The sequence below is a fragment of the Lithobates pipiens genome, unplaced genomic scaffold (assembly GCF_037356315.1).
Source record: "Lithobates pipiens isolate NorthernLeopardFrog02 unplaced genomic scaffold, aLitPip1_a1.2 Scaffold_30, whole genome shotgun sequence".
NCBI classification, from domain to species: Eukaryota; Metazoa; Chordata; class Amphibia; order Anura; family Ranidae; genus Lithobates; species Lithobates pipiens.
Genome location: NW_027507791.1, coordinates 125947043 through 125974533, shown reverse-complemented (window position 1 = coordinate 125974533; position 27491 = coordinate 125947043). Strand labels below are relative to the sequence as shown.

Below are 27491 nucleotides of genomic sequence, written 5' to 3'. Positions count from 1 at the left end.
CATGCGGACATTGCCTTTATCCAGGAGACACATTTTAAACCAAATGCACTGCCATATCTACGCAATAGACACTACCAATGGACGTATCATTCAACCAACCCACTAGCTAAATCCAAAGGGGTCTCCATACTCCTCTCTAGTAAACTCCCGTGGCGTTGCCAGGGATCCTTGTTAGACCCTTCAGGCAGATATGTGTTTCTGAAGGGGTTTCTTGGCCAGGCACAGGTGACTCTGGCGGCCATCTACGCCCCTAACAAACTCCAAGCCACTTTTCTAGAGAGGACCATGGAAAAACTACAGGAATTTAAAGTTGGACAATTGTTACTAGGAGGAGATTTTAATACCCCGCTGATCCCCTCGGTGGACACGTCCTCTGGACGGACCTCCATGCCGATAGCTCAGATTAAACGCATCACGAAGACTCTGCATGACTCACAACTTATAGATGTCTGGAGACTCCAGCACTCGGGAGAACGAGATTACACATTTTATTCCCCCATGCACAAACTTTATACCAGAATTGACTACTTCCTGGTCCCCCACTCCCAATTACACGCGGTTGAAGGCACTTCAATAGGAGATAGGACGTGGTCGGATCATGCGCCGATCGTCCTTACATATAGACTGTCTGACGTTTCCCCCCAGACGCATAGGTTTTGGCGGCTGAACGAGAGCCTCCTCCAGACCCCGGAAGTCTTGGATGATGTCACCAAGACCCTACGTTGTTATTTGCAGGAAAATGACCTCCCAGACTGTCCCCCGGGGGTTCTGTGGGAGGCCCACAAAGCAGTGATACGGGGGGTCCTCATACAGCATGGTGCCCGGATTAAGCGGGAACGCACCGCACAGCTAAACCGGCTTCTGGAACAGCTACGTGCTCTAGAGGCCAGGCATAAACATGCTCCCTCGCAATCCTCGGAAAATGACATGCAGGCAGTCAGGAAACAGATTACAGACCTTCTTCAATATAGGGCTAAGGCTGCCATTCAATTTTGTCGCGGGAAGACTTATGAATCCGGCGACAAATGTGGGAAACTACTGGCGAGACTGGTCAGAGAACGTAAGCTTCAGACATATGTTCCCCTTGTCGTGGCGCCCGGGGGTCGGAAGGCCCAATTACCCATGCATATAACTCGTGAGTTCAGGAATTTCTATTCGGACCTATACAATTTGCAGGCACGCCCCCCACCCCCAACCGCCCTGACCGACTACTTGGCAAAGTCCCAAATTCCCTCCTTATCTCCGACGGAGAGGGAGGAGCTAGAATCCCCCATTACTTTGACGGAAATTCATAAAGCGATCGGGACAATGAAGCCGGGGAAGGCCCCGGGCCCAGACGGGTATACATTGCAATATTATAAACGTCTACTAGACCTACTGGGGCAACCCATGTTGGCACTATTTAATGCAATAGGGGAGGGTGGGGAGTTCGCTAACGATTCCTTGAACGCTCACATCTCGGTGATCCATAAGGAAGGGAAGGACCCGACAGCCTGCGGTAGCTACCGACCTATCTCACTCCTCAATGTGGATCTGAAGATTTACACCAAGATCCTGGCTGCCAGGCTAGCGGGTCATCTCCAGCGGCTAATTCATCTAGATCAGGTTGGATTCATTCCCACCCGTGAGGCCAGAGATGGTACCACAAAGGTGCTTAACCTGATTCACGTGGTGCGAAAAGCGGGACTTCCATGTGTACTGTTGAACACAGATGCCGAAAAGGCTTTCGATCGCGTAAACTGGCCATTTATGTTTGCTGTGCTTAGACACGTGGGATTGTGGGACCGGATGATAGCACGTATATCAGGGGTGTATTCCAGACCGACTGCGCAAGTTAAGGTTAATGGGACGTTGTCCACTCCTTTCCCGGTAACTAATGGGACGCGCCAGGGTTGCCCGTTATCTCCTCTTCTGTTCGCATTGACTCTTGAACCTTTTCTAGCGACGGTGAGACTGAACTCAGATATCCGGGGAGTAGCGGTGGGGGGTGTGCAACACAAAATATCGGCCTATGCTGACGATATGCTCTTTACTTTAACTAACCCTGCCATTTCCTTACCTAACCTGCTCAAGGAGTTTGAGGTTTATGGGAGATTGTCTAACCTTAAGATCAATTTCACCAAATCGGAAGCCATGGGGATACTGATACCGCCACGGTTGCTCCCTGCTTTGCAATCCAGTTTCCAATTCAAATGGACGACGACCGCCCTGACGTACCTAGGCACTTACATCCCTCCGGACCTTGCGGACCTATACGCATGTAATTTCCCCCCCTTGCTTGCTAAGACGCGGCTGCTCCTGGACTCATGGCACAAAGGGACGCATTCCTGGTTCGGTAGATGTAACTTACTAAAAATGTGCATCTTGCCAAAATATCTGTATTTATTTCAGACTCTACCGATCAGGATTCCCTCTGTTTATTTTAAACAGGTACAGGCTCTGTTTACCCGCTTTGTCTGGGCACAGAAGCAGCCTCGGATACCACGCTCCCAACTATCCCTTCCTAAGCGGCACGGAGGTGTGGCGCTACCAGATATTAAGCAGTACTACAATGCCTCTCATCTGAGTAGGGTGATTGATTGGGCTCGCAACCTCCCCACCAAATCGTGGGCCCAGATAGAGCAGCACCAGTGCCCGGTCCCGTTGAAGTCCGCTCTCTGGTGCAGGACAGAACTTCCGAGGGAAGTGAAAAACCACCCGCTTATAAGCAACACCCTCTATCAGAGTGAGAAGGCGGCATTCCACCACTCCCTGACAGACGGGTCGTCACCGCAGACACCAATAGTCGGCAACCCTAGATTCCAGCCGGGTTTACCGGCGATGCAGTTTCGTCGATTGCGGGACTCTGACCTTACTAGGGCCTCTCAGTTTGTAGGTCGTGACGGCTGGGTTTCCATCAGTGACCTTATGGATCTCAGAGGTCCTTATGGTTTAAATTTTTGGGACGCCGTGCGTTTACATCATTTTCTCTAGTCCATCCCGAACCCCGCGGCCCACTCTAGACCATTGACCGAGTTTGAGAAACATTTTTCGGATACGGAACCTATCTCCCGACTTCTTTCTGAGATGTACGCACAACTTAATACGCCACCACCAATGCACCGTATCGCCAGTCTTGCGAAATGGGAGGGAGACCTGGGTTGCACCTTCACGCCTGCGCAGATTGCACAGACTCTGCGGTTCACCCTGAAGTCCTCTATATGCACCAAGACACAGGAGTTGAATTATAAAATCCTCACGAGATGGTACCTGACCCCTAGTCGCCTTCACCGTATCTTCCCTGACGCATCCGCATGTTGCTGGCGCTGCGGGGAGGGTAGAGGTACGATCATCCATGTCTTTTGGTCCTGCCCCAAGCTCTTGGACTTTTGGACGGCAGTCCGAAACATTGCCCAACAATTTACGGAGTGGCAAATTCCGAATGACCCAGCCTTCTTCCTCTTACATATGTCAGACATACCCCCCAAGAGATATGCGCGGTCATTACTGCGTCATCTCACCAATGCGGCCAAATCTTGCATCCCTTTACTCTGGAAGCAACAAACTCCTCCTTCCGTGGCAATGTGGCTACGGCGGGTGGAAGAAATTAACAAACTGGAAGATCTGATAATGACTGCCCAGGATAGGCAGGAAATTTACCGAAAGACCTGGTCCCTTTGGAACACGTTTGTGTATTCGACAGAAGGCAGAGCCCTCCTTGGGCGGTGAGAGACGCTACGGTTGGGAACTCCGAATCACCTCCACTCCCTTCCCTAATCTTTCCCTTGCCCTCCTTCCTTTATCCCCCTCCTCTTGCACTCCTTCACCTTCCTTCTTACTGCTTCTCTCTTTTATTCCACCCCCCTTCTTTTTTTCCCTTCTTTTCTGTATTATAATTTCCACCCCCCCTTTTTTTTCTCTCTCGAGGGTGCGCTAATTGTTGACCTACTTCTCTTTTTTTTTTTGTATTATTACGACCTGCTAACTGCTTACTATGGCCATGATCCTGGCCTATGGACTTAGAAGCTGAGATATTGACTGGCTCTGATGTATCTTTAACCCCCTCTGCTGGAGCCGGCAGAGGGGATGTTTATGGTACAGTCGCCTTACTATTTACGATGTATTATATCAGCTGGGAGTCGTATTCCTGTTAATGTGCTGCACATTGCTGTTGTTATTTTTTTATTCGGGGGCTCTACCCCTTTTTGTGTGTGAAAATTTCTTGAATAAACTTATATTTGCAAAAAAAAAAAAAAAACAGTGTAAATTTGCTGTCCCCTCAAAATAACTCAATGCACAGCCATTAATGTTTCAACCACTGGCAAAAAAAAGTGAGTACACCCCTAAGTGAAAATGTCTAAATTGGGCCCAATTAGTCATTTTCCCTCCACTGTGTCCTGTGATTCGTTAGTGTTACAAGGTCTCAGGTGTGACTGGGGAGCAGGTGTGTTAAATTTGGTGTTATCGCTCTCACTCATACTGGTCACTGGAAGTTCAACGTGGCACCTCGTAGCAAAGAACTCTGAGGATCTAAAAAAAAAAAAAAAATAGTTGATGTACATGAAGATGGCCTGGACTATAAGAAGATTGCCAAGGCCCTGAAACTGAGCTGCAGCATCGTGGCCAAGACCATACAGCGGTTTAACAGAACAGGTTCCACTCACAACAGGCCTCATCATGCTCGACCAAAGAAGTTGAGTGCTCAGAGTCATATCTAGAGGTTGTTTTTGGGAAATAGACATATGAGTGCTGCCAGCAGAGAGGTTAAAGGTGTGGAGGGTCAGCCTGTCAGTGCTCAGACCATACGCCACATACTGTCTGCATGGCTGTAGTAACAGAAGGAAGATGATGCACAAGAAAGCCTGCAAACAGTTTGCTGAAGACAAGCAGACTAAGGACATGGATTACAGGAACCATGTCATGTGGTCTGATGAGACCAAGATAAACGTATTTGGTTTAGATGGTGTCAAGCGTGTGTGGCGGCAACCAGGTGAGGAGTACAAAGGCAAGTGTGTCTTGCCTACAGCATGGTAGTGGGAGTGTCATGGTCTGGGACTGCATGAGTGCAGCCGGCACCTGGGAGCTACAGTTGATTGAGGGAACCATGAATGCCAACATGTACTGTGACATACTGAAGCAGAGCATGATCCCCTCCCTTCAGAGACACACCTCCAAGACGACCACTGCCTTGCTAAAGAAGCTGAGGGTAAGGCCCCTTTCACACGGACGGCTGTTCTGACGCAGTTTAGCATATTTATTTTTTTCTGTGAAATTCAAGACTCCAGGCACAACAATCAGCTGAATTTGTACAGTGCAATTACCTGCGTTTATGTGCATTTCTGTGCAGTTGCGTTCACTGTAGTTATCTAATATAGTCGTTCCCATAGCAACCCTTTTTTTTATTTATTTTTTTGGTCCCTTGAATCCCTTCTCACGCTGCTATCCGCAGTTGACACAAAAGACTGCGATTACATCGCATCTGGATGCATTCAATTCTATTTTTTCTATTCGCACCGAACCGCATGTAATGAAATCGCAGCTAAACGCTGTGTGTGAATGGGGCCATAGGAAAGCATTGTGTGCTTTTAGCTGCAGTAGAAAACTAGAAAATCTGCAGCAAAAAGCACAATTCTATCCGTCCGTGTGAAAGGGGCCTAAAGGTAATGGACTGGCCAAGCATGTCTCCAGACCTAAACCCTATTGAGCATCTGTGGGGCATCCTCAAATGGAAGGTCAAGGTCTCCAATATCCACCAGCTCTGTGATATCATCATGGAGGAGTGGAAGAGGACTCCAGTGGCAACCTGTGAAGCTCTGGTGAACTCCATGCCAAGAGGGTTAAGGCAGTGCTGGAAAATAATGGTGGCCACACAAAATAGCAAATTTACTCTGTTATAAAAGCTGTACACTCACTACTTTACATTGTAGCAAAGTGTCATTTCTTTGGTGTTGTCACATGAAAATCTATAATAAAATATTTACAAAAATGTGAGGGGTGTACTCACTTTTGAAAGATACTGTATATGTATATAGCCTTCTTTGGAATATGCAATTTTTTTGGGAAATGGTACCCTGATTCTTGACCAGTCCTATCTTGGTATGAGCATCCTTCTCTTAAAGAAGTATTACTAGAAGTTTATAAACCTTGTTGAATCCCACAGGGGACTCTGTGCACTTGGTTCTGTTCAAATCTGTGCAGTGATTGCTGAGCATGGTGGTCGGACAGCAAACTCCCCCCTTCAGCGCTGCCTGGCCACGCTGATAGCAAGAAGACGAATACTTAATTAGTTCTTACTGACATACAGACAGTACACACAGAACCCACACAACATACACCCCTGCCTCCTCTAAATGCTGCCAGTCAAAACATCTGCAGCCCTCTACGTAATGGAAAGCAGCACTGTCGTTCTCACAAACATAAACCCACAACTACAAATGCCAGCTACTACACTAGTCTCTAGTGTACAGGAGTAATGGGGAGTAGTATAGGCATAGGAAACTCCTCTGTATCTAGTATTCACATGAACATACCCTTAAAGTGTATTTAAACGTATAAGATCAGATTGGAGAAATCACCACTATGTGTTCCCATTCACACAGCATACCTAAAAATGGAGAAAGTGTCATGAGTGATCGCAAACATATCTGAACAAGTGTTATCTGTTGCAATAGAAAAGGCTTTGGACTGGTTGAGCTCCCTTGGAATAACATTACATGAAGAAGCTTAGCTACTAAATGACTTAGCTACTAAACTTATGATGTCACAGTCCCTAACTGTCATAAGGGGTGGGGTCACCATGTGACATCACCGAGTGACCCCGCCCCTTATGCCTATATAAGTCGCCGCGCAAAGTGTCCCTGGCATTGCAGCCGGAGAGAGCATTGTGTCAACATCGGAAGAGAAGAAGAGAAGAAGGAAGAGGAAGGCGGCAGCGACGGCGAATGAGAAGATCGGGCCAACGCTAGTAAAAGAGCTGGAAGAAGATAGCGCAGGAGCCCAGCAGAAGAACAGAAGAGCAAGGAGAAGTCAGAAGAAGACCCCCAAAGTCGGAAGGAGACCCCCAGACGGCGGCGACAACGAAGGAGAAAGCTGGGCTCCTCCGCTGGCAAAAGAGCAGAAGATAGCGGAGGAGCCCAGCGACAAGATCCTTGAAGTCGGAAGAAGACCCCTGGAGCTGACTAATAAACTACTTTAAAAACCTGTGTTGTGTGTTTTTTTTTATATCATACCCCATACTCATTCACATAGGGTGGGGGCCAAAATCTGGGGGCCCCCTTATTAAAGAGGGCTCTCGGATTCCATTAAGCCCCCCACCCGCAGACCCCGACAACCAACGGCCAGGGTTGTCGGGAAGAGGCCCTTGTCCGAAGGAAATCAATGTCGCGGCCTCTATCGGCGAGATTGACACCTTGCTAGCCCCGTCGCCTGGTATGGATTTAAAGGGGAACCCCTATGCCAAAAAATGGCATGGGGGTCCCCCCAAAGTCCATACCAGACCCTTATCCGAGCACGCAACCCCGCAGGTCAGGACAGGGGGTGGGGATGAGCGAGCGCCCCTCCTCCTGAACCATACTAGGCCGTGTGCCCTCAACATGGGGGGGTGCTTTGGGGAAGGGGGCCCTGCGGCCCCCCACCCCAAAGCACCTTGCGACGACATTGATTTCCTTCGCTAGTTCCGTCGTACCTCAAGTCACATTCAAAATTAACGGACTTTACTCCGTGTGTGGGCAAGTCTATTCATTTGGAAAATCCGGCGGACTTACGCCAAAAGTCTGGCAGATTGTCTGCTGGACCTAGTCCGCCCGAAAAGTCTGTTCATGTGTGGGCGTGTGTGGGCAGGTCCGCTCGTTTGGAAAGTCCGGCGGACCTCCACTGCAAAGTCCGCTGGATAGTCTGATCGTGTGTACATGGCATTAGTAGAATTTTTCAGTGTTGGGTTTTCCAGAAAAGAGCATCTAAAAATGGTAAGCTGCAATTTTTTTTTTTTTGTAAGGTTACAGTACACATGTGAATGGGGACATGTAACACATATAAATTAGGTGTTATCCCAATTTGGTTGCAAAAGTAGAAATACACTTTAAGAAAGAAAATAGTCTGACTGCATCGTTACTAAAAGTTCTATTTGTCAAAGTGAAAAGCATCCTAAGAAGTGCATTTCACCACTTGAAGAACTGCTTCAAACCGCAGGTCAGCTACGGCTGACCTAAAATACAGCACACAGGAAAAAACTTTGTTTTACTGGCAAATAAATCAAAAGAAAATGATTTGCTACAGTGAGTAAATCTGACTGCTTAATTTTAAATCAAATAAATGTAAACTCAGTGGATGTAACTCAATTTAAGCCATAAATTCAATGCTGTCCCTTTGCATTGCTTTTACACAGTGGTACTGCTGAACAAGAGTAAAGAAGAAAAATCTGTAGCAAGCATTTTGATGCTATAGGCATACTGCTCAATGCATGGAGCTGGCAGGGTGTTCGGCTAATACGGGGCTCAGTGCCCCCCTGACCTCACCACCAAGGCTTTATTACTAATTATAGTGAGAATATTGATCTCCTATCGTGCCTGTCAACATCACTTAACCTGACACTTGGGCTCGTAGGAGGTGGAAGGGGAACAGCAATCAGCTTCAGAGACAAATAAAAAGATAGAACAAAAAGGCATTCTCCCCAATTATTTTTACAATGGACATTATTTGTTTTATCTATGTTGATTAACATTTAAATCTGAAAATATATTGATACCATTTTACTACTCTATTTTTGTTCTAAAATAATGTTTTAAGCATGTAATGTTTTGTTAAAGATATTGCTATTAACTTCTTGGCAATTTAGTTCACATTACATAGTTACATAGTAGGTGAGGTTGAAAAAAGACACAAGTCCATCAAGTCCAACCTATGTGTGTGATTAGATGTCAGTATTACATTGTATATCCCTGTATGTTGCGGTCGTACATTGAATCATTATACAAACTATATAATTTTCAGAACAGTAGAATGTAATATGTGGTTAATGTGTATGCCATTTGTTTTCAGTTCCGATAAAATGTGAAAAAATTGAACCCCTGCCAGTTTTCATTTTCTGTCTGTCATTGTCATTCAACTTCAATATTGCTCCTGGTGATCACTGTCTTTGGTACACAAATTGGTGGGAAATCCAACATTTTCACTTGTCACAGGAATAGATGGTGAAGGGAAAGTTTCCAATGGGAACATTCACTCTGGTGACAACTGTCTAAGTGAGGATGTTTCATAACTTTGGAGTGATCTTCTCTTATGCCGTGTACACATGAGCGGAATGAGCGACAGAAAAGTCAGACAGAAGATTTTCATCGTATATTCTGATCGTGTGTATGCCTCATCTGACTTTTTTTTCCCGAAAATTCTGAGGGACCTAGAAATAGAACATGTTCTAAATATTTGCGAGGGAACCAATTCCTATCAGGAAAACCGCTCGGCTGTATGCTGTTCTAAGGGACCAAAAACTACGCATGCTCTGAAGCAAGTAAGAGGCGGAAGCTATTGGCTACTGGCTATTGAACTTCCTTCTTCTAGTCCCGTCGTACGTGCTGTACGTCACCGCGTTCTTGACAATCAGACTTTGGTGTGACCTTGTGTATGCAAGACAGTTTCAGCGGAATTCCGTTGAAACTCCGTCGGAAAAACCTTCAGAGTTTATTCCGATGGGAAAACTGGTGGTGTGTACCGGGCATTGCTTCCTGCTGTATCTTTGGGACAGGAAGTGAAGGGAAATCTACCCAATAATTCATGAACAGACAAAACAAAACTCCTGACGGGGTATTAACCATTTCCTACTCTAGCCAAAGCTTAAAAAGAGGTTTGGCTTTACATACACTTTAAAGCGGGGTTCCACCCTAAAGTGGAACTTCCGCTCATCGGAACCCTCCCTCCCTCTGGTGTCACAATTGGCACCTTTTAAGGGGGAGGTGGGTGCAGATACCTGCCAAAGACAGGTATTTACACCCACTTCCGGGCATAGACTCCCACGGGAGTCTATGCCTCTTCCTGTCCCTGCGCACTGTCTGTTGGGACACACATGGGTCCCAGAGACAGCGTGGACAATTCCTATTGCGCTGCGCGACTCACGCATGCGCAGTAGGGAACTGGGAAGTGAAACCGCAACGCTTCACTTCCTGATTCCCTCACCTAGAATGGTGGCGGCAGCAGCTGAGAGCCGAGCGAGCGATCGGCCTCGGCTGCCGACATCGCTGGATCCTGGGACAGGTGAGTGTTCATTTATTAAAAGTCAGCAGCTGCAGTATTTGTAGCTGCTGGCTTTTAATATATTTTTTTTCACAGTGAAATCCCTCTTTAAACAGCTTATATGCTTTTAAGAGAGTAACTCTAGGAAACAATAAGGGCCTGTTTACATTTGTCAATTTTTATGCAGCAAAACTCATGCATTTTGTTGTATGAAAATGTATTCCAGGTAGAAATCCCAATCTGTCCTATATGGCTAGTCCATATACTGAAAAGTTTGCTACCATGTGCACTGCTTTTAGATAAAGCAATGCCAGTAAGAAAAACCTGTAGGCAGCTGGTAGTGTGCTATCGCACCCATCACATCCTTGGTATGCCCCAGATAATACTGAGCAAAAGGCATTGAGGGAAATTTAGTAAATGCTATTATTTACACATTTAAACATAGTTTTGTGGATAGGTGGATAGGTTAGCCAGCATTCTAGACATTATCCTTTCCTGTTAACACTTGATTCTTGCACTTTTCATATTTATCAAGAAATCAGTCCATATAACTGGTGTATTGTGCTATATTAGGATCTCTTGCTTGCCTAAAGATTGAAATATTCAAGAATTGTGCTTATGTTGCTCACATGTTTATGGAAAAAAATGTACTTGTGCTATGCCAGTGATATCTTATAGCTTAATTCGACTTCTACCATCCTGTGATCTTCTGGTATACAGGCACAGGGAGGGGTTCCTTGCTATGCATGCCTGCCACAGCTTATAAATCTCTATGTAGCAGCAAAACCCAGTAACAGTTGCACCACTGCCAAGTTCAGCTTTAGGTAAATCTGGGATATGCATATGAAGGTTACATTAACTTAGCCCTTCTAAGCAACTTACCTTCCTTTCTCTCCATCACCATTCACCAGTAGGGAAGGAAAGTCACTGAACTCCTTGTTTAAAAGCAATTACCGACCCAGGGCTGTAACATGGAATAACAATGCATGTGCTACTCTTTACCTTTTGCTCTAAGCACTGAATGGAGCCATGGGGGATGAAGAAATTATACTTTTATGCTAGCAATGAGTGGTGTGTTTAGTAAGAGACGGTAGGATTCAGTAATGACTTGCAGTGTTATTAGTGAATTAGTAAATGAGTGAATCCCATTACTTGCAAACTGAACATCTTCAACAAGATTTTTCTGCATCTGCCTGTTCCAGTTTTGGTGATTCTCCTACTGGCAAGGCCAGATAATACACAGTCAGAGTGGTCCCCCTGCACCTGCTCAGTTTGGTCTCTATTCCTGGAGAGAATATTTCCTTGTTGAGCTGAGCTTTGCAGGTCACATAATATTGACATCACACATTTAAGCATGTATACAGATCCTAAATGACAGCCCAGTCCCTCCCTCCTCCTCTATGCCCAGTAACTCAAAAAGAATACAGTGGGTGGGATGTCACATCTTGATTGATAGATGATAAGTCTCCCATAACTGCACGAGGACACAGGCTATAGTGTAAATCTCCTCCAACCTGAACACTCGGCACCCTGTAAACCTTGCAGTTTACCACGTGGCCGTGGTGTACAGATCAGCCAAAAAGGTATATAGTGGCAGTATTTTAATGTAAAAAGAAGATTTATAAGATGTGAGCACTGTGGGGGGAGAGGGGGGAGGATTAACTATTGTCATATTACACTTTAATAAAGCGATATTACATCTATTGTGAGGTGATAGTTCTCTGGGCACAGAGATGGCATAAGTTGTTTGAAAGTTAATAAGGCAACTTGGGAACTGGTTCTGTGTTGGATGACATATAGTCACTGAAAATACTTTAAAGACTTTTTGTCACTTTTTATTTAATATTAGTGTGTGAAGTCACTATCACTGGTACATATGGTACATATACTTTTACTTGTTGAGTATTAATGTCTGTTTTCACAGTATCACACTGATAACAAGTTTAACATTCACTGTTATATAAGGGCAATTCATTTTGTGATATTATTTCTAGGCCACCTCCGGTTATTGGTGTGCTTAGTTTGCAGAGTTGTGGTTTATCATCGTTAATTATTTTAACTTCATTATTTCTTGAATTTGTATATGGCGGATAGCACACACAACATCACATTATCACTTAATCACTTACATAGTGTAGGAACACTACTGGATGGTAGTAGCAACTCCTTTCAGCATTATTGTAAACACTTGATTGGTAGCACGGGAGACACACTTATTTTATCTAACCTGACCCTAACACTTAACCTTTAAATTAAGTTTAGCCCTTATCTTAGCACTTAAAAATAAAATAAGCCCTAGCGCTATAACATAACTTAACAGTTCCCTAAGATGTATCTTAACAATATATCTTGAAACTTGTGAAGTTAATCTTGAAAATAAGTACTTACCTGGTCCTCTCTGAAACTCTAAAGCAGGAGTACCCAACCTTTTAAACAGTGAAGGCCACTTAAGCGACTTGGTAACCGGTCACCGGTCACAACGAGTAGAGTGGGCAGGTGACAGACCCATGTCCATTATGCATATGCAGAGCAGACATGGACACAGCCCGCTCTCCTCTATGGGCCCTCCAATCCGATCTGGCCAGATGGAAGGGGATGAATCCTCCCTTCTGTCTTTTTTTTTTTTTTTTTTTTTGGGAAAACCAACTTTATTAAAAACATGCGGTCACAAACATATTCAGCATTCAGTAAAACAATCTCATGGAACAGGGTGGTAGCATAGCAGTACAGGCCTATCAGATGGTACAGATTCCTCAGGGTACACAACTAACACAGCATACCGTGTTTCACCCGTATACAATACATTTGTCGTACCATACCCCCCACCCCCCCCCCTCCCCCCCCCTCCCCCTGCACAAAGTTAGTTTCCTCAGCTCCCCCATATTTATTACTCTGTGTCTCACTACCGATTCAGTCTGCCGTTGCTATAGTGAGTCCCTACATTCATCCTAGAGTACACACTAGTTCACATGCAGGTTTCCCCATCGCCCAGCCATCTGTCCCATATTTTGGAAAACTTTTGCAAACATCCCCTGTGTTGATATAGCAATTTTTTAAACGGCAGCATGGAATTGACATCCCTTTTCCAGTCGCCAATAGTGGGAGGGGAACTCCTCATCCACATACGGGCCACCGCCTTTCTCGCTACAAACAGGGTTTCATGTATAAATGTTGCCTGGTACTTGTCGATATCTACGTCTGGCAGTAGCCCCAAGATACATAGTCTTGGGTCCAGTGTCACCGGAGAGCCCATGACATCGTGTAAAAATTGAACAACCTGTAGCCAGTACGATTGCAGACGATCACACTCCCAGATTTGATGATAGAACGTACCGGGACTGTGACCACAGGCCGGACAACTGGGAGAGCGGTCCGGTCTGAATTTAGCAAGTCTTTGTGGCGTAAGGTATGATCTGTGAATAATGTACAGTTGCGTCAGTCTATCTGAAAGCTTGTGGGCCATCTTCGGGACACTCTCCAGGATTTCATCCCAATCAGTGTCGGTAATGACCCCCATGTCTGGTTCCCAGTTTGTTTTGGCTTTTTGGATTACTGCTACTGTCTTGGGGAGGTGAAGTGTGGAGTAGAGATTGGAAATCAATTTTTTGGAGTCAGTATCTAAGAGTATGCTGAGGAGCGGGGGGCGAGGAAGGGACAGCTCCGTATCACGGAACTGTGCCTTCAACGCATGTCGCAACTGGAGGTAACCGAATTGTAGGCGCCGTGGTAGTGCAAATTCCTCCTGAAGAGATCGAAATGACTTCGGTCCCGACTCCGTCATCACCTGATATAAATGTACCACCCCGTACGATGCCCAGATTCCTGCATCAGGGAGCTTTTGCAGCTCCACCAAATGGATGTTAGCCCAGAGTGGTGTATGTGAATGGATGTGCCCTATATTCAGTTTCCGTAAGGCCGCTTCCCATGTTTTTCGATGATGGTCCAGCATGCCATCATTATATCTACATGGCCGCCTTTGTCCCTGTCCGCCTCTGAAGATGACCTGCAATGGGGTCAGCGTAGGATCACCCGGGTCGCCTCCCACCAGGGCTCGATATCTAGAGGCCTCCGCCGTGTTAAAATAGTGCAGATGGGACAACTGTGCTGCAAGGTAATATTCTTGTAAGTCCGGAAGCGAGGCTCCCCCCATGTCCACGGGATTTTTAAGCGTTTGCCAAGCCAACTTATGCCTGCTATGACCCCATACAAAAGTATTGAGAATGCTCTCCAGTTTTTTAAACAATCTAATGGGGAGATGCAGCGGGGCATGCCAGACCATGTATAGAATTTTGGGCAATAGTATCATTTTCACTAGGTTAATCCTGCCCATGACCCCCAAAGGTAATTTGGCCCAGGCCTGTGTCTTGAGTTTGAGCAGCAAAAATAGGGGTTCTATGTTAAGTGTGTAGTAATCCCCCAGGTCTCTTGTGACCTGCACCCCCAAGTATCTAATCTCCCTCACCCTTTGCAGGGGGAGTTCTGGGATGGTCTGTGGTGGTGGAAACTGGTCAATAGGGAGAACCTGAGACTTATCCCAATTTATGCGTAGCCCCGAGCAATTACCCAAACGCTCTATGATGTTCAGTGCTGCCCGAAGAGATGGACCCTGATCAGCCAAGTACAAGAGCGTGTCATCCGCATATAGACCTATTTTGTCCAGCATATTGCCAACCCGTAGGCCCTCTACATCCGGAGATGCCCTAATAGCCAAGGCCAGAGGTTCCGCCGCCAGGGCATACAGGAGAGGGGACAGGGGACATCCCTGCCTAGTTCCCCTCTCCAATGGGAACTGTTCCGACATCCACCCGTTGACAAAAATCCTAGCCTTAGGTGACTGGTATAGGATACGTATCCATTTCTGGAAGTTGGGTCCGAATCCAAAGCTACCAAGGCATTCCCATAGGTATGGCCATTCTACTGAGTCGAACGCTTTCGCGGTATCTAACGCTACGACGACCCGTGTGCCCGCGTTGTCATGGCGTGCTTGTAGGTTCATAAACAGCCGCCGTATGTTCATAGCCGTATTCTTCCCCGGCATAAATCCGGTCTGGTCGGGGTGAACCAGAGCCAGTATGACTTGATTCAGCCTAGTGGCCAAGATCTTTGCCCAGATCTTGACATCCACTTGCAACAGGGATATAGGTCTGTAGGAGTCTGGGTACCTTGGATCCTTCCCTGGCTTGGGGAGTACTATAATTTGTGCTTCCTGCATGGACGGGGGGAGGATCTCCTCGCTAAATATGTTATGGTACAATTTGGTCAGAGAGGGGACAAGAACTTCGGAAAAAGTGGAGTAGAATTCTAGAGGCAGTCCATCTAGACCCGGGGCCTTAGACTTAGCCAGTTGAGAAACTGCCTCCGCTACCTCCTCACTAGAAATAGGGGCTTCTAGCATCCTAACTTGATCAGCATTAAGCCTCGGGAAATGTATTGTGTGTAATTCCGTTTGTATGTCCTGCCTCGTGTATGTAAGGTGGGAGCGATATAACTCCTGGTAGAAAGTCCTGAACATTTCAGCCACCAAGGCGGGGTCCGTAACCTCCGCACCCTGCGGAGTCCGTAGGGACACCACCACCGGGGGCCTGTCATTCAGGTTCGAGAGGTATGCCAGGAGCCTTCCGGCCCTCTCCCCGTGTTCAAATACCTTCTGTCTGCTGAAAAATATGTGTTGTTTAGCCTTCTCCATGTGGAGCTGAGATACAAGTCTAGACTGTAAGTTAACCTGTCGTAGCCTATCCGCACTGGGGTCAGCAGTGTACGCTTGTTCCATCTCTTGTAATTTGGTCGCGGATAACTGCACAGCTAGGCCCGAGGAGTGTTTTAAGCGATCAATTTTTCTGGACAGTAACTCTCGAGCAAGGTCCTTAAACCCATCCCATTTCGTCGGGTCAGTGTAAGCAACTTCAGTCTCGTCCAGTACATGGCTAAGCTCTCCTGCAATGGCCTCTATATCCAGTAGGCTAGATAACCAGAAAGGATTAAGCCGCCACACCCGCCTAGGTGCCGATCCCGGGAGAACAATAGTCACCCAGCATGGGGAGTGATCCGAGAGGACCCGCGGTGCCATCCCCGAACCCCCCACCCTGGGCAGTAAAATATTCGACAGCAGAATAAGGTCTATCCGGGACAGCGTACCATGACTCGTGGAATGGCAAGTGTATGCTCTAGTAGTTGGGTGTTGGTGACGCCAAGCATCCGAAAGTGCAAATTCCGACATCAGTTTGCCAAAACGGGTCAAGGTACGTCCGTCAGATTGCTGTGTCCCCGCCCCCGACCTGTCCATCCCCAGATGCATGGTCATGTTAAAATCCCCCATCCACACCGCCGGTACCGAGGGGTTCTGAGCCATGTACGCCAAGCCCTTGGTAATCACCTCAAACGTAAACGGGGGAGGAACGTAACATGCCAAAAGGAGGAACGGGCTGCCCCCGAGGAGGGCGTGCAGAAACACAAACCTGCCCTGTTGATCTGTCTCCAGCGCTATCAGCTCAAAAGGGGCCTTTTTAGCCACCAACACCGAGACCCCCCGGGATTGGCTCGTGTGAGTGCTATGAAACACCCATCCCACCCAGGGCCGTCTTAATGCCGCCTGAAGGTGGCCAGTTATATGTGTCTCCACTAGAACTATTACATCGGCCCTCTGTGACTTGAGGAAGTTCAGAACAGCAGTCCTTTTAATTTTGTTACACATCCCCCTAACATTCCAGGTCATAAACTTCAACGTTGCCATAGCTCTGTCCAACGTATAAACGAGGGGCAGGTGCGGCTCCGGTGTGGCCAGCCCGAGAGTGCCGCCAAACGCTTGCCTCTCTCCGGCCGTACACACCCCACCCCACCCCCCCTGCCCCCGGCTCCCCATACCGCAGTCTGTATGCAATTAATAGGTATTTCCCTTGCAAATAAACATCAAACAATTCAACCCAACTCCCCCCACCCAGCTTTACACCGCCCCAACATGGTGAAAGCATAGCAACCCAAACCAACGTCTCAACGCTAAACATCCAGTGCATGGACGCAACTGGAGGCACATTATATTGAACAGTGTTATACATAGTGCAGCTAGTTGAGAACAGTCCACAGGGGGCAACTCTTCACGCTGTCAACCAGCGAAGTTCCAACGTGTAGCAGGGACCAGTAAATCTGGGAACCCCCCCATGTGTGAGCTCCCCCGCCTAGCAAAACATCAGTTGTGTCGGTAACGTGAGTCCAACCATTTCACCCACCCCGGTATGACCCCTTCCCCCATAATTGTCCACAATACAGTAACATAGGAACTGAGTATATTGCATGCCCTCAGTAAAGACAGTATATACCAAGTCAGGTCTTTTACACTCCTCTAGCCAACCAAAAAATACCCCAGGAACAGTGGCACAATATGTCTGAGTGTAGGGAAAGAATAGCCGTGGGGGGTCATCCGCCCCATATCCCCCCCTGTTTCCTCGAGATAGTTTAGGCAAGTAATAGCGACATGGGGCTCAGGTTGTGCGATTTCCCCCCAAAGTTAACACAGGGTAAGTCTGGCTCCATATTTGTAAAGGGGTTGTTGTTCTGCAAACTGCAGTGGAGAAGGAGCAGTACTGTATAGGGCATAGTCAAACCGGGTGCAAGGATACTCACAGAACCTCCGATGCCGCTGACACTAGACCGGCCTGCCTCGTTGGTCTAACCAGGCCGTCACGGCCGCTGGGTCGTCAAAAAATTGGGCACGGCCATCCTCCTCAACCCGCAACCTTGCCGGAAACAACATGGCATATTTGAGATGCTGCGTGTGAAGACGTCGCTTAACTTCTTGAAAGAGGGATCTTTTCCTTTGTACTTCCCCGGAGAAATCTGGGAACACCGCCACTCTGGAGTTCTCCACTTGGATGTTGCCTTTTTCCCTGGAGAGCCTCAAAATCTTGCCGCGGTCACGAAAATTCAGAAACTTCGCAATGAACGTGCAGGGTGGCGCTCCAGGAGGCCCAGGCTTCGTAGGAATACGATGCGCTCGTTCCACTGCAAACATTACCGAAAACTCTGCTCGTCCGTACGTGTTGATAAGAAGGGATTCCAGGTATTCGGGCGGATTCGTTCCCTCCAACTTCTCAGGGAGACCGATGAACCGAAGATTGCACCTCCTCAATCGGTTCTCCATATCGTCCTGGTGGGAATGTAGCTGGTGGATTTGTCTTTGCATTTCCTCCTCAGCATGTCTCAGCGGGTGCAGAACATCCTCGGCCGCCCCTATCCTCGTTTCCGCCTCGGTGACCCTGTCCCGGAGCTTGGACATATCCTGCCTCAGCAGGGAGATGTCAGTTTTAACGTCGTCGATTTTGGCCGTCAGTGTCCCCTGGAGACCCGCTATGGCATCCAGCACTTTGGTGGTATCCGAGGCCTGGCGCTCTGCATCCGCACACGTGCTCGCGCCATCTTCGGCCTGCCGGTCCATTCCCGAGCGGCGGAATTGCGCCAGCTTGTCTGCGGCTCCCTGGTTCCTTTTGGAGGGTGACATCTGTCCTCGGTGCTCTGCCAGGATGTGAGCAGTCAGACTGCAACTTTTGGCTGGAATTATAAGCTCAGGGTGAAAGCAGGATGAACGGCGGACGGGAGCTCACTCACAACACGTCTTACTCCATTGCTTGCCAGGCCACGCCCCCCCCCTTCTGTCTTTTTTAGCAGATCGGATTGGAGGTAGGTGGGTGTAAACAGCCACAAGTCTATTTACATCTGTGGCTACATAGAGATGATTGGGTCAGACCAATCATGTCAATGGTGCCTAAGGCTGCTTTCACACAGATGCGGGGTGGTTTACTCACACGGAGGGTACAGTGCAGTGCACCTGTGGCTTTCCTGTGGGTTAGATGCACTTTGCCCTAAACTTCTATTATATCCTGCAGGTGTGGTGCACTTTCTGAAAGTGCACTAAACCCACAGGTAATAATAAAAGTCTATGGCTCAGTGCAGGTTCCAGTTTGAAAGCAGCCCAGTAACCACTGCAGAACAGATATGCCCATATTGGGACATGGGCTTCGAGCACCACAAGAAAAACACACAACATACCAGGGTGGCATGCCACCCTGGTTGAGAAACACTGACATAAGCTACAATAATAAAATTACCTTTAATGTCAGTCTTCCATTCAGGTATTTCCAGCTGTTGCTGTCCCAGGCAGAGTGCATTTGGTATCACTGCACCTGTGACAGAAGTTGGAGCTATACAGGAAGAATAGGCTTATGCAGCTCTGCAGCCCCTTGCTTCCTCCGCCGGCTTCATTCACAACACTGATACTCTGGCCAATTCGCCATCGCCGAGGAGGAGGTCACATCAGAGGGCTCCGTGGGCCACTGGTTGGGTACCCCTGCTCTAGAGCTATCCTTCTCGGTGTAAATTCTCCAGCCTCACCTCCAGAGCAAAGCAGTGGTAACATAGCAGTGCTTAGGACCACAGATTTGGGTGTTAGAACGCCATTACTCTTTCCTGACAGCTGAATTACCTCTTTGATGAATTGTGTGCACCTAAGACCTAGAAGGGCAGCCACATGGCATGGCAGTGGTCACATCTGTTAGTGAGAAACACTGCTACAACTAAGAAAACAGGACATGGATGCTTTCGACTTCCCGCAGTACCTCTCATCGTTATAGCTAACCTGATGCCAGCTGATCGAAAATCACATAATCCTCTAAATAATGCCATATACAAAAGCACCTTGGTATAACACCTAATACAGAGGAAACTTTTTTTCTTTGCATACATCTTCTTGTGGTCCTAAACAAAGGCTCTGTGGCACCTTTAGGGGTCAAAGATTTCTGATGTGCTAATTTGTACAGTACCCATGATCCATAAAAATGTTTACATATATTTGCTTATCCTTGCAAGCTGGCTTGATCCACTTTGGATCTTGAGTTTGTTTATCAATAGCTATGAGGTTTTTTTTTTTTAAAGTGATGTAAACCTTTTGAAAGTAAAAATCTTTATAACACATAAAGCAGGGACATGATGTATTTTCAGTCTAGTGAACAAAAATGCTAAGGTTTGCTTTTAGGTTCCATAGACATGATACATATTTGGAAGCAATAACCAAAGCTGTCACAATGGTTTCTATTTAAGCATCATGTCTAAATAAGCCATTATCCTGTAGTTTGGTGTACAAAGAAAAAATACAACTAATAACTATATCAATAAAAGTTTAGATGTGTTATGAGAAAGGGAGGGTACCACAAAAAGTATTTTGACCTAAAAAAGATTCATATAATCAATGGAAAAACTGAAGTTTAGCCATACACAGACATATGTATCATTAGCCAGGAGAAGAAAAAGCAAAATAAACAGTGATAGCTACCTGGAATTGTTGAAGTTCTCTTTGTAGATGTTCTTTACTACCTCCATTGTCTTCTTTGTCCACCCTCAGACTAGAGTTATACAGGGCTAGTTCAGTATCTCTCAACCAAGACTTTAGTTCTTTTACTCGCTGATCAAGTTGCTGCACTAGACTTCCACTCCCAGGAGAGAGCACAGGACGAGGTGAAGAGTATGATAAAGCTTCAGAAAGAGACCTCTGTGGAAGAGAGTAGCAGACATGTGAGACCTAAACCAGCGTTCCTCAACCTTTTTTCAGTAGTGGCACCCTTTAAAAGTATGCAAAATCTAGCAACATCTTTTAAACATCAATTTAAAATTTTAGAAAATGTAAATGTTATTTGTCAATGGGGAACCTAAGCCTGGGAGAATGCACACAGCTACTTAGATGAAATTAACTTTACATCAAAAGCCCTTCTTCACATCAGAGGCCGCCCTATACATAAGAACCCCTTATCTTACAAGTCACACCAACACCCTCATCACAGAGCCTGTCAATCACACAGCCCCACCATCACAGTGGTCCCCACTTTACATTAGAGTCCTACTTTTTGATTCCAGCCGTGGCACAGAGGGAGGGAGGAGGTCTAAAGGGGGTGGACTTCCGCCTTCTCCTGAATGACGGGGGAAGACCTGCATGCTGCCTGCCCTGGATCAGAGTCATGTGTTGCCATTGTGCGCAGGAACCAGTCACCATCACCCTGGCAATGAATGATCGCATGCGTCCTAGCCCTAGAGCATCATTGGTTGTTATGGTGCTGGCGGCTGGCCTGGATGCAGCATGGAAATTCACAACACAACATGTAGGGCAAATTGGGACATGGGCTTCGAGCACCACAAGAAAACCAGGCAGCATACCAGGGTGCCATGCCACCCTGGTTGAGAAACACTGACCTAAGCTACAATAATGGAATAGCAAGAGAGAGTGGGACTTGGACTTTTTAGGCACAGTCAACAGATAATTTTATACAAAAATAGTTTATTTTAATATGAACACATATAAATATATGATCTCTAAAAATCCACATTGATAATACAATACATAATAATGTTACGGCTACTAATAGAACCAATTATATCTACAAGCAGACAAGAGAATGAGTAGGTATCATTCCATAGTAAGTATGAATCCAGGAATATGGTTTAAAGACAAGTAGACGGTATAGTGCTGTTCGAATATTAATTCACTCTATATGTTGCGCGCTCATATCGCTTCTTCAGGAGCTTTAATAATGATGGGTAATGTGGAATAATTGAACACATTCGAATTTAAAAACAGCAGGATCTAGCATAAACGGAGGTATGTAAAGGCTTCGTGGATTAGTTAAATGACTACAATAATAACACAGCTACAATAACGCCATAAAATTAGGACCGGTTTCATACAAAAAGCAAAACGTTTATTTGATGGAGTGGCATTTTACAAGGTACAAGGGATGTAGCTATGCCAAAACACAAGATGAAAGTGCTAACTGCTTTGTTGATAGAGGTCTGTGGCTTCAATGTGTTATACTCATGTTTCAACAATTTTCTTTTCTTTTTTTTTTTATACTTGTATATCTAATTCTGCCTAAAAAGTCCCATGGGGGTTTCTGTTCTTCTATTGCTATTGATACTTGGGATGTTGGTGGAATGCTGGATTATAAGAAACTACCTTGCTTTATTTTTCGATTTAAATGCAAGCTAAAGTGCTTGATTTTTTTTTTTTGGGGGGGTGGCAAAAAGTGCCACCACCATTCCCATCCCAGCCGGTCGGGTCCAGAACACTTACCCCATCAATCGGAGGGCAGTGCTTCTCCCTGGCTTCATCATTGACTTCCCCTGCCTGCTCTCTGAGGGCATCACTGTGGCTTCCTCTGTTCTCCGATGGTATTAGGCAGCGGCGGCTTCCCCTTCCCCTGTTCTCTGCCATCATCACAGCGGCAGCTTCCCCTTCCTCTGCTCTCCGCAGTTTTCGTCTCCTCTCTTCTACTTGGCGGCCAATCGGGACACTACTTTTTGGCCAATCAGGAAATGGGTTCCTGATTGGCCGGGAGGAGGATCGGTGTTTCAATAGCAAATATTCATTTGCTATTGTAACACACCTGGGTGGGCTTGTAGGGCAATGCTCTGCGCCCGGAGCCCACCCTATTTTGAAACCTATTAGAGCCCCCCATTGGAATTCACGCATCTGCCGTCCTGAAAGGGGTCGGATGCATGGATAGATGGGTTGGCTGTGAATAGGGTGGCAGCGCCCCTAATGGACGGGCTGCCCCTGTCCTGCAGCATCAAACACTGATCCACTGCTTGGAAATCTTTCCCCAAAGTATGCTGAGAAACTGACACTTTTGCAAGTGTCCATCTCCTGGGTTCCTAACCCAGCCCCCTGGTTTTTCCCTATGACCTCACATCACTGTAACTTAAAGTAGTGTCATGAGGTCAGAGGGAAAAACCAGTAAAAGTTGCAAGGAGCACAGGGGATCTATATCACATGGAAGTGTGGAAGTGATGGTTTTCAGGGGCAAGCACTTGTAAACAGTGTTCAGTAGCATGGGTACCTGGAAAGGTGACTACCTAATGCCTTCTTGTACAGGTATGGTGTTTCTGTATATTTTTGGTATCCTCACCTTAAGAGGGGGCAGCTTTAGTTTCTTTATAAAAAATAAAACACACAAAAAAGTCTTGCAGTGCTCTCTTAACATGACATGTGCACTACAAGAGCATGCAACAATAATATATCACTTATTATAGTGATACCTTTTCCAATTCAGCTGGTTCACATAGTGAAATGCTTTGAAAATCCTCCTATATAAAATGCAAGTCACTTGGCTGTTATGATGATCCAGGGGCCTCAGCAATTTCTGATTCAAATACATGGAAGGAGTACACTAATCAGGAAGTGCCACGTCTCCATAACTGCATACTTGTTTTCAATGTCAGTCACCTAAAGAGGAATTCCAGGTATGAATATTTTATACATCGCTACATTGGTCCAGCCTAAACCAATGTATATATGTATATACTATTCCTGGCTGATACCCCTGGAGCTGGAAATCACTGAAGTAGATAGTGCTACTTTAGTGATCTCCACTTGCTTCCAGGTGACTTGCTGAGCAGCTGGCCTACTGCTTTCTGAACAAAGGAGGCCGTTTGCTCCGCACAGGCACCATTCAGAGAATGCTCTGCATTTTCTCAATGAATGAAAAGCATTCTAAAGCATGAGATGGAGAGTGTGACTGCTCAGCATGGGACCTGCAAGAAAGAGCGGATAACTGGAGTAGCAGTGTCTACTTCAGTGGTCTCAAGCTACCAGGGTTATCAGCCAGGTATGGTACATACATATTTACATTGGTCCAAGCTGGACCAATATAACTACGTATACAATTTTCTATACTTGGAATTCTTCTTTAAAGAACTAAAGCAAGAAGGCCATCATGGCAGCAAGGTAACTAGAGTCTTCAAATGCATGCCAGCAATGAAAGCCTAATGCCTTGCACACATGGTTGGACATTCCAAAACAAGATCCAGCTCTCAAACTTTTTCCGCCGGGATTTCCGATAGAGCCCACACATGATCGGATTTTCCGACAACATAATCCGATCGGACCTTTTCTGTTGGAAAATCTGACCGTGTGTATAGGGTATTAGTGTTCCTTTCATTGGAGGTTTTCTTTACAAAAATAAAATTTCCAGAAGTTAATAATATCTAAAGGTTTTCCTTCTGTAATGAACTGATAGCTATTAACCTAGACACACTTGAAATGCCAATTTTGAAAACAACAAAATGTTTTGCACCCTTGTCTTTAGTAATGGTTTGTTTTAATTAAATGACAGGGACAACCTACTGTTGTATCTCTGGGTAGTGTAGGGTAGGGTATTGGAAACACCTATTGCTGGACTATTACCAGATACTTTGCTGAAATTATTAGAATATGCTTCAGACAGAACAGTCCAAGACTCCCCCAAACCTCTAATGTTGTTTTATTAGTATATTTTTTAAGTATTTAATGGTGAAATAGCGAGCAGGTAGATGTATGTCAAGTTGACATCTATGACATGTACAATCTGTCTTTCACTATTATCCTGTCAGAATAATACTTTGGTTCAAATGCTTATAATTAGACCTCTTTAACCAGATTAAGCTCACCTTGAGCATGTCCCACTTCTCCTGAATCATCTCTTCCTTGTCTTGGATGTTAATGGGTAGCACATCACCTTCCTTCCTCAAGGTCGCCAGTTGACGAAGTAAAGCGTGCATCCTGTCTTCCCTCAGTGATATCTCCACGCTGCACCTCTGTAGAATGAATAGACACAGATATGAATTTACATTGCTACAAAAGCCTCTTTTCTACACCATGAATAGAAATGTTCCAGCATACTGGAAATTTTGTTTTGTCAACAGATTTTTTACCTGCAAAAGGATTCACAATTTTAATCAAAAATGCTTGTTATTCATACATCTCCATCACATTGCATATGCAGTTGGATTTAGTGATTCCTGGTTCAGGATTGGACTTTCTTGTGTCACCTACCAAGTTGCTGGACAGAGCAGATTATTCTGATTTACTATTCCATTCATAGCTGATGGTGGAGAGGTGGCGCAATGATCTGCATTGCCTAACCAGCACAATGATGTATTTCCTGCCTTTGGTGCAGTAGAGGTGTATGGATCAAAATAGTAGCTGAAAAGAATTGCAAATTATTTTGCAGGTAGACCTGTTAGCATATTTGCCTTTTACATTTATATTTAGCTATCTGCTGGAGTTCCATTTTAAGGTCATAGCGTCCAAAATGTATTTATTTATTTTTTTCACTTTTAAGGACTGTTTCCGGACTTTATTGTTGTGTGAGGATCACACAGAGAGCAGTCAGAAATAGGAACTTAACTTTGTATAGAATGAAAAGCTTATTCCACACATCTTTTATTTCTGTTTAGAGACAACTGCAGAGTCTGGCTGTTTAATGTTGTTTTACACCTCCCTCAGTATTTGTCTGTGTGTTCCTATCCATCCTTTTGTACAAATGCTGTATTCACGGTTGGCACTGTGTAAATACAAATATGCCAACATGCAACATAAAAGCTGTCCCCCGTGGAGTGGTGCAGTGCCAGAATACGAAGGACATGAAGGAATAAATCATATCGTCTATAAGCAGAGCTATATATATGTTATGTATTGCACACAAGGGTGAAATACTCATGAATTGTTTTAGAGGTGTATTAATCTGAAATTCTGACTCAGACATGTCTCTGAACAAAAGTGTACATGGGAATGTTTGGCTGGGGGGTGGGGATAAATCCCCCATTCTTCCTTTGCCCCATCCAAAGAAAAAACATCAGCACAATAACCTCAAAAGACGTTGAAAAAGAAGTTCATCGTTGCTATAGAGACGTAATTTTGGAAAGGATAAGGCAAAGTACAGCAAAGGGGGTGGTGCTGGGGGAGGGATAAGGCATTCTACTAATCCTTAAACTGACATAGCCATTTAAAAACCTTGAAGGCCATATGGACACCATAGCCTTCATACAGCCAGCCAGTAATCAAGTTCATGAGGGTATCATCAGTTGCTAAAACTGATACATTATTTGGGTAAATTATTTACCATGTCTGCTCAAAGAAAAGGTTTCATTGTATTATAGAATAAAGGCAGTCCTGTCTGATTCTATACCTTCAGCTTAATCTGGCCATAAATGTAGGCCAATGTGTGTTAACAACAAAGCTATATCAATTTTTTTCACATTTTTGATTAAAAGTTTGTAAAATTAAAACAGCCACATTATGAATTTTTTTGATAAATTATTGTGCGTTCTTATCACTTAAAGTGGAACTTTAGTCAGAAAATTAAGTCCTGTTAGATCACTTCAGGCCCTTTTCCAGGTATAGCTTTGTAAAACATTACAAATACTTGCCTATATTGTTTAAAATCCAGTAATATACTGTCTCACCCCATTCTGCACATGCCCAGTTGATCTCTATTTTTAGGCAATGTGTCAAATTTGTAGAGGCCGATCTGCTGACAGCCTAAAGATTTACTGCTGTTCAAGGTCTCTGGGCTTCAGCAAAATGGCAGCCTTGGCAAGAAGAAACAGGAGCAATGCTGGAGGCAATTTACAGCACACACTGACATCATAATTATTAATCTGGAATGTATGTTTTTTTGCTAGGCAACATTATTTTTATCAAGTTGTTAAGGGTGAATTTCCACTTTAAAAGCTAACATGTGTACAAACCCTAAAGCTAGCCATACGAGTGGCAACTTTCAGGCAATTTCAACCACAAAACCAAGCAATATAGTAACACTGATCACCTCAATTCAGTCACTCAATCTATAAAGTGGCAAGTTACTGATAAAATCAACCGAAACCAGAAAAATCTACACTAATTTAGTTGAATGACTTTATGTTTGCCAACACTTTGTGATTTCAACAAAAAAATGAATCTAAAGTAAAACACTTTCAACTAGCTTATGCTACAAAAACCATCAAACATGCAACCCAAATGCGTTTTCTATAAAAAAACATAAACATTTGAGACCGTTGGTAGTAGATTGCCTTGAACCTTAGGGTAATTTTAAGCCTGGAAATTCCATTTGCATTTGTCTGATTAAGCCCTTTGTACCTACACTGGTAAAGTTTATAACTTCCATGATGTGCAGGGGTAATGGCAGCAAAAACACAGGTGAATCTAGGGTCCAAATATTGTTGCTAGATGTGTATGCATTAATAAAAATTCCCATGGGTTATTCTAGTTTTTTTACAAAATAAGAAAATGTGTTTGCTTCTTAGTTTTTTAACAAAGCAGGCAAGAAAACTACACCATGAACAAACATGTTACTTTACAGTACAGCCTTACAGTAGGTGCAAAAAGCACTATCTGTATGTATAATAATACATAGGACACACATTAAACCAGTGGATCAATATGATATTTAGTAAATCACAATGTTTGAAGAATTTTGCAGAAATACCTCTAGCTA

The 27491-nt window shown here is 45.2% G+C and overlaps 1 protein-coding gene across 1 annotated transcript in view; it reads right to left on the bottom strand.

Annotated features, from left to right (window-relative positions):
- The window catches only part of AKAP6 (A-kinase anchoring protein 6), a 427520-nt gene that overhangs the window by 36565 nt on the left and 363464 nt on the right, over positions 1–27491 (bottom strand). Inside the window, exons 10-11 of the mRNA XM_077464820.1 lie at positions 24664–24810; positions 20522–20737 (exon numbers count right to left, since the gene is read on the bottom strand). Of these exons, the coding sequence (XP_077320946.1) occupies positions 20522–20737; positions 24664–24810 (363 nt within the window). The remainder of the gene's footprint in view (positions 1–20521; positions 20738–24663; positions 24811–27491) is intronic.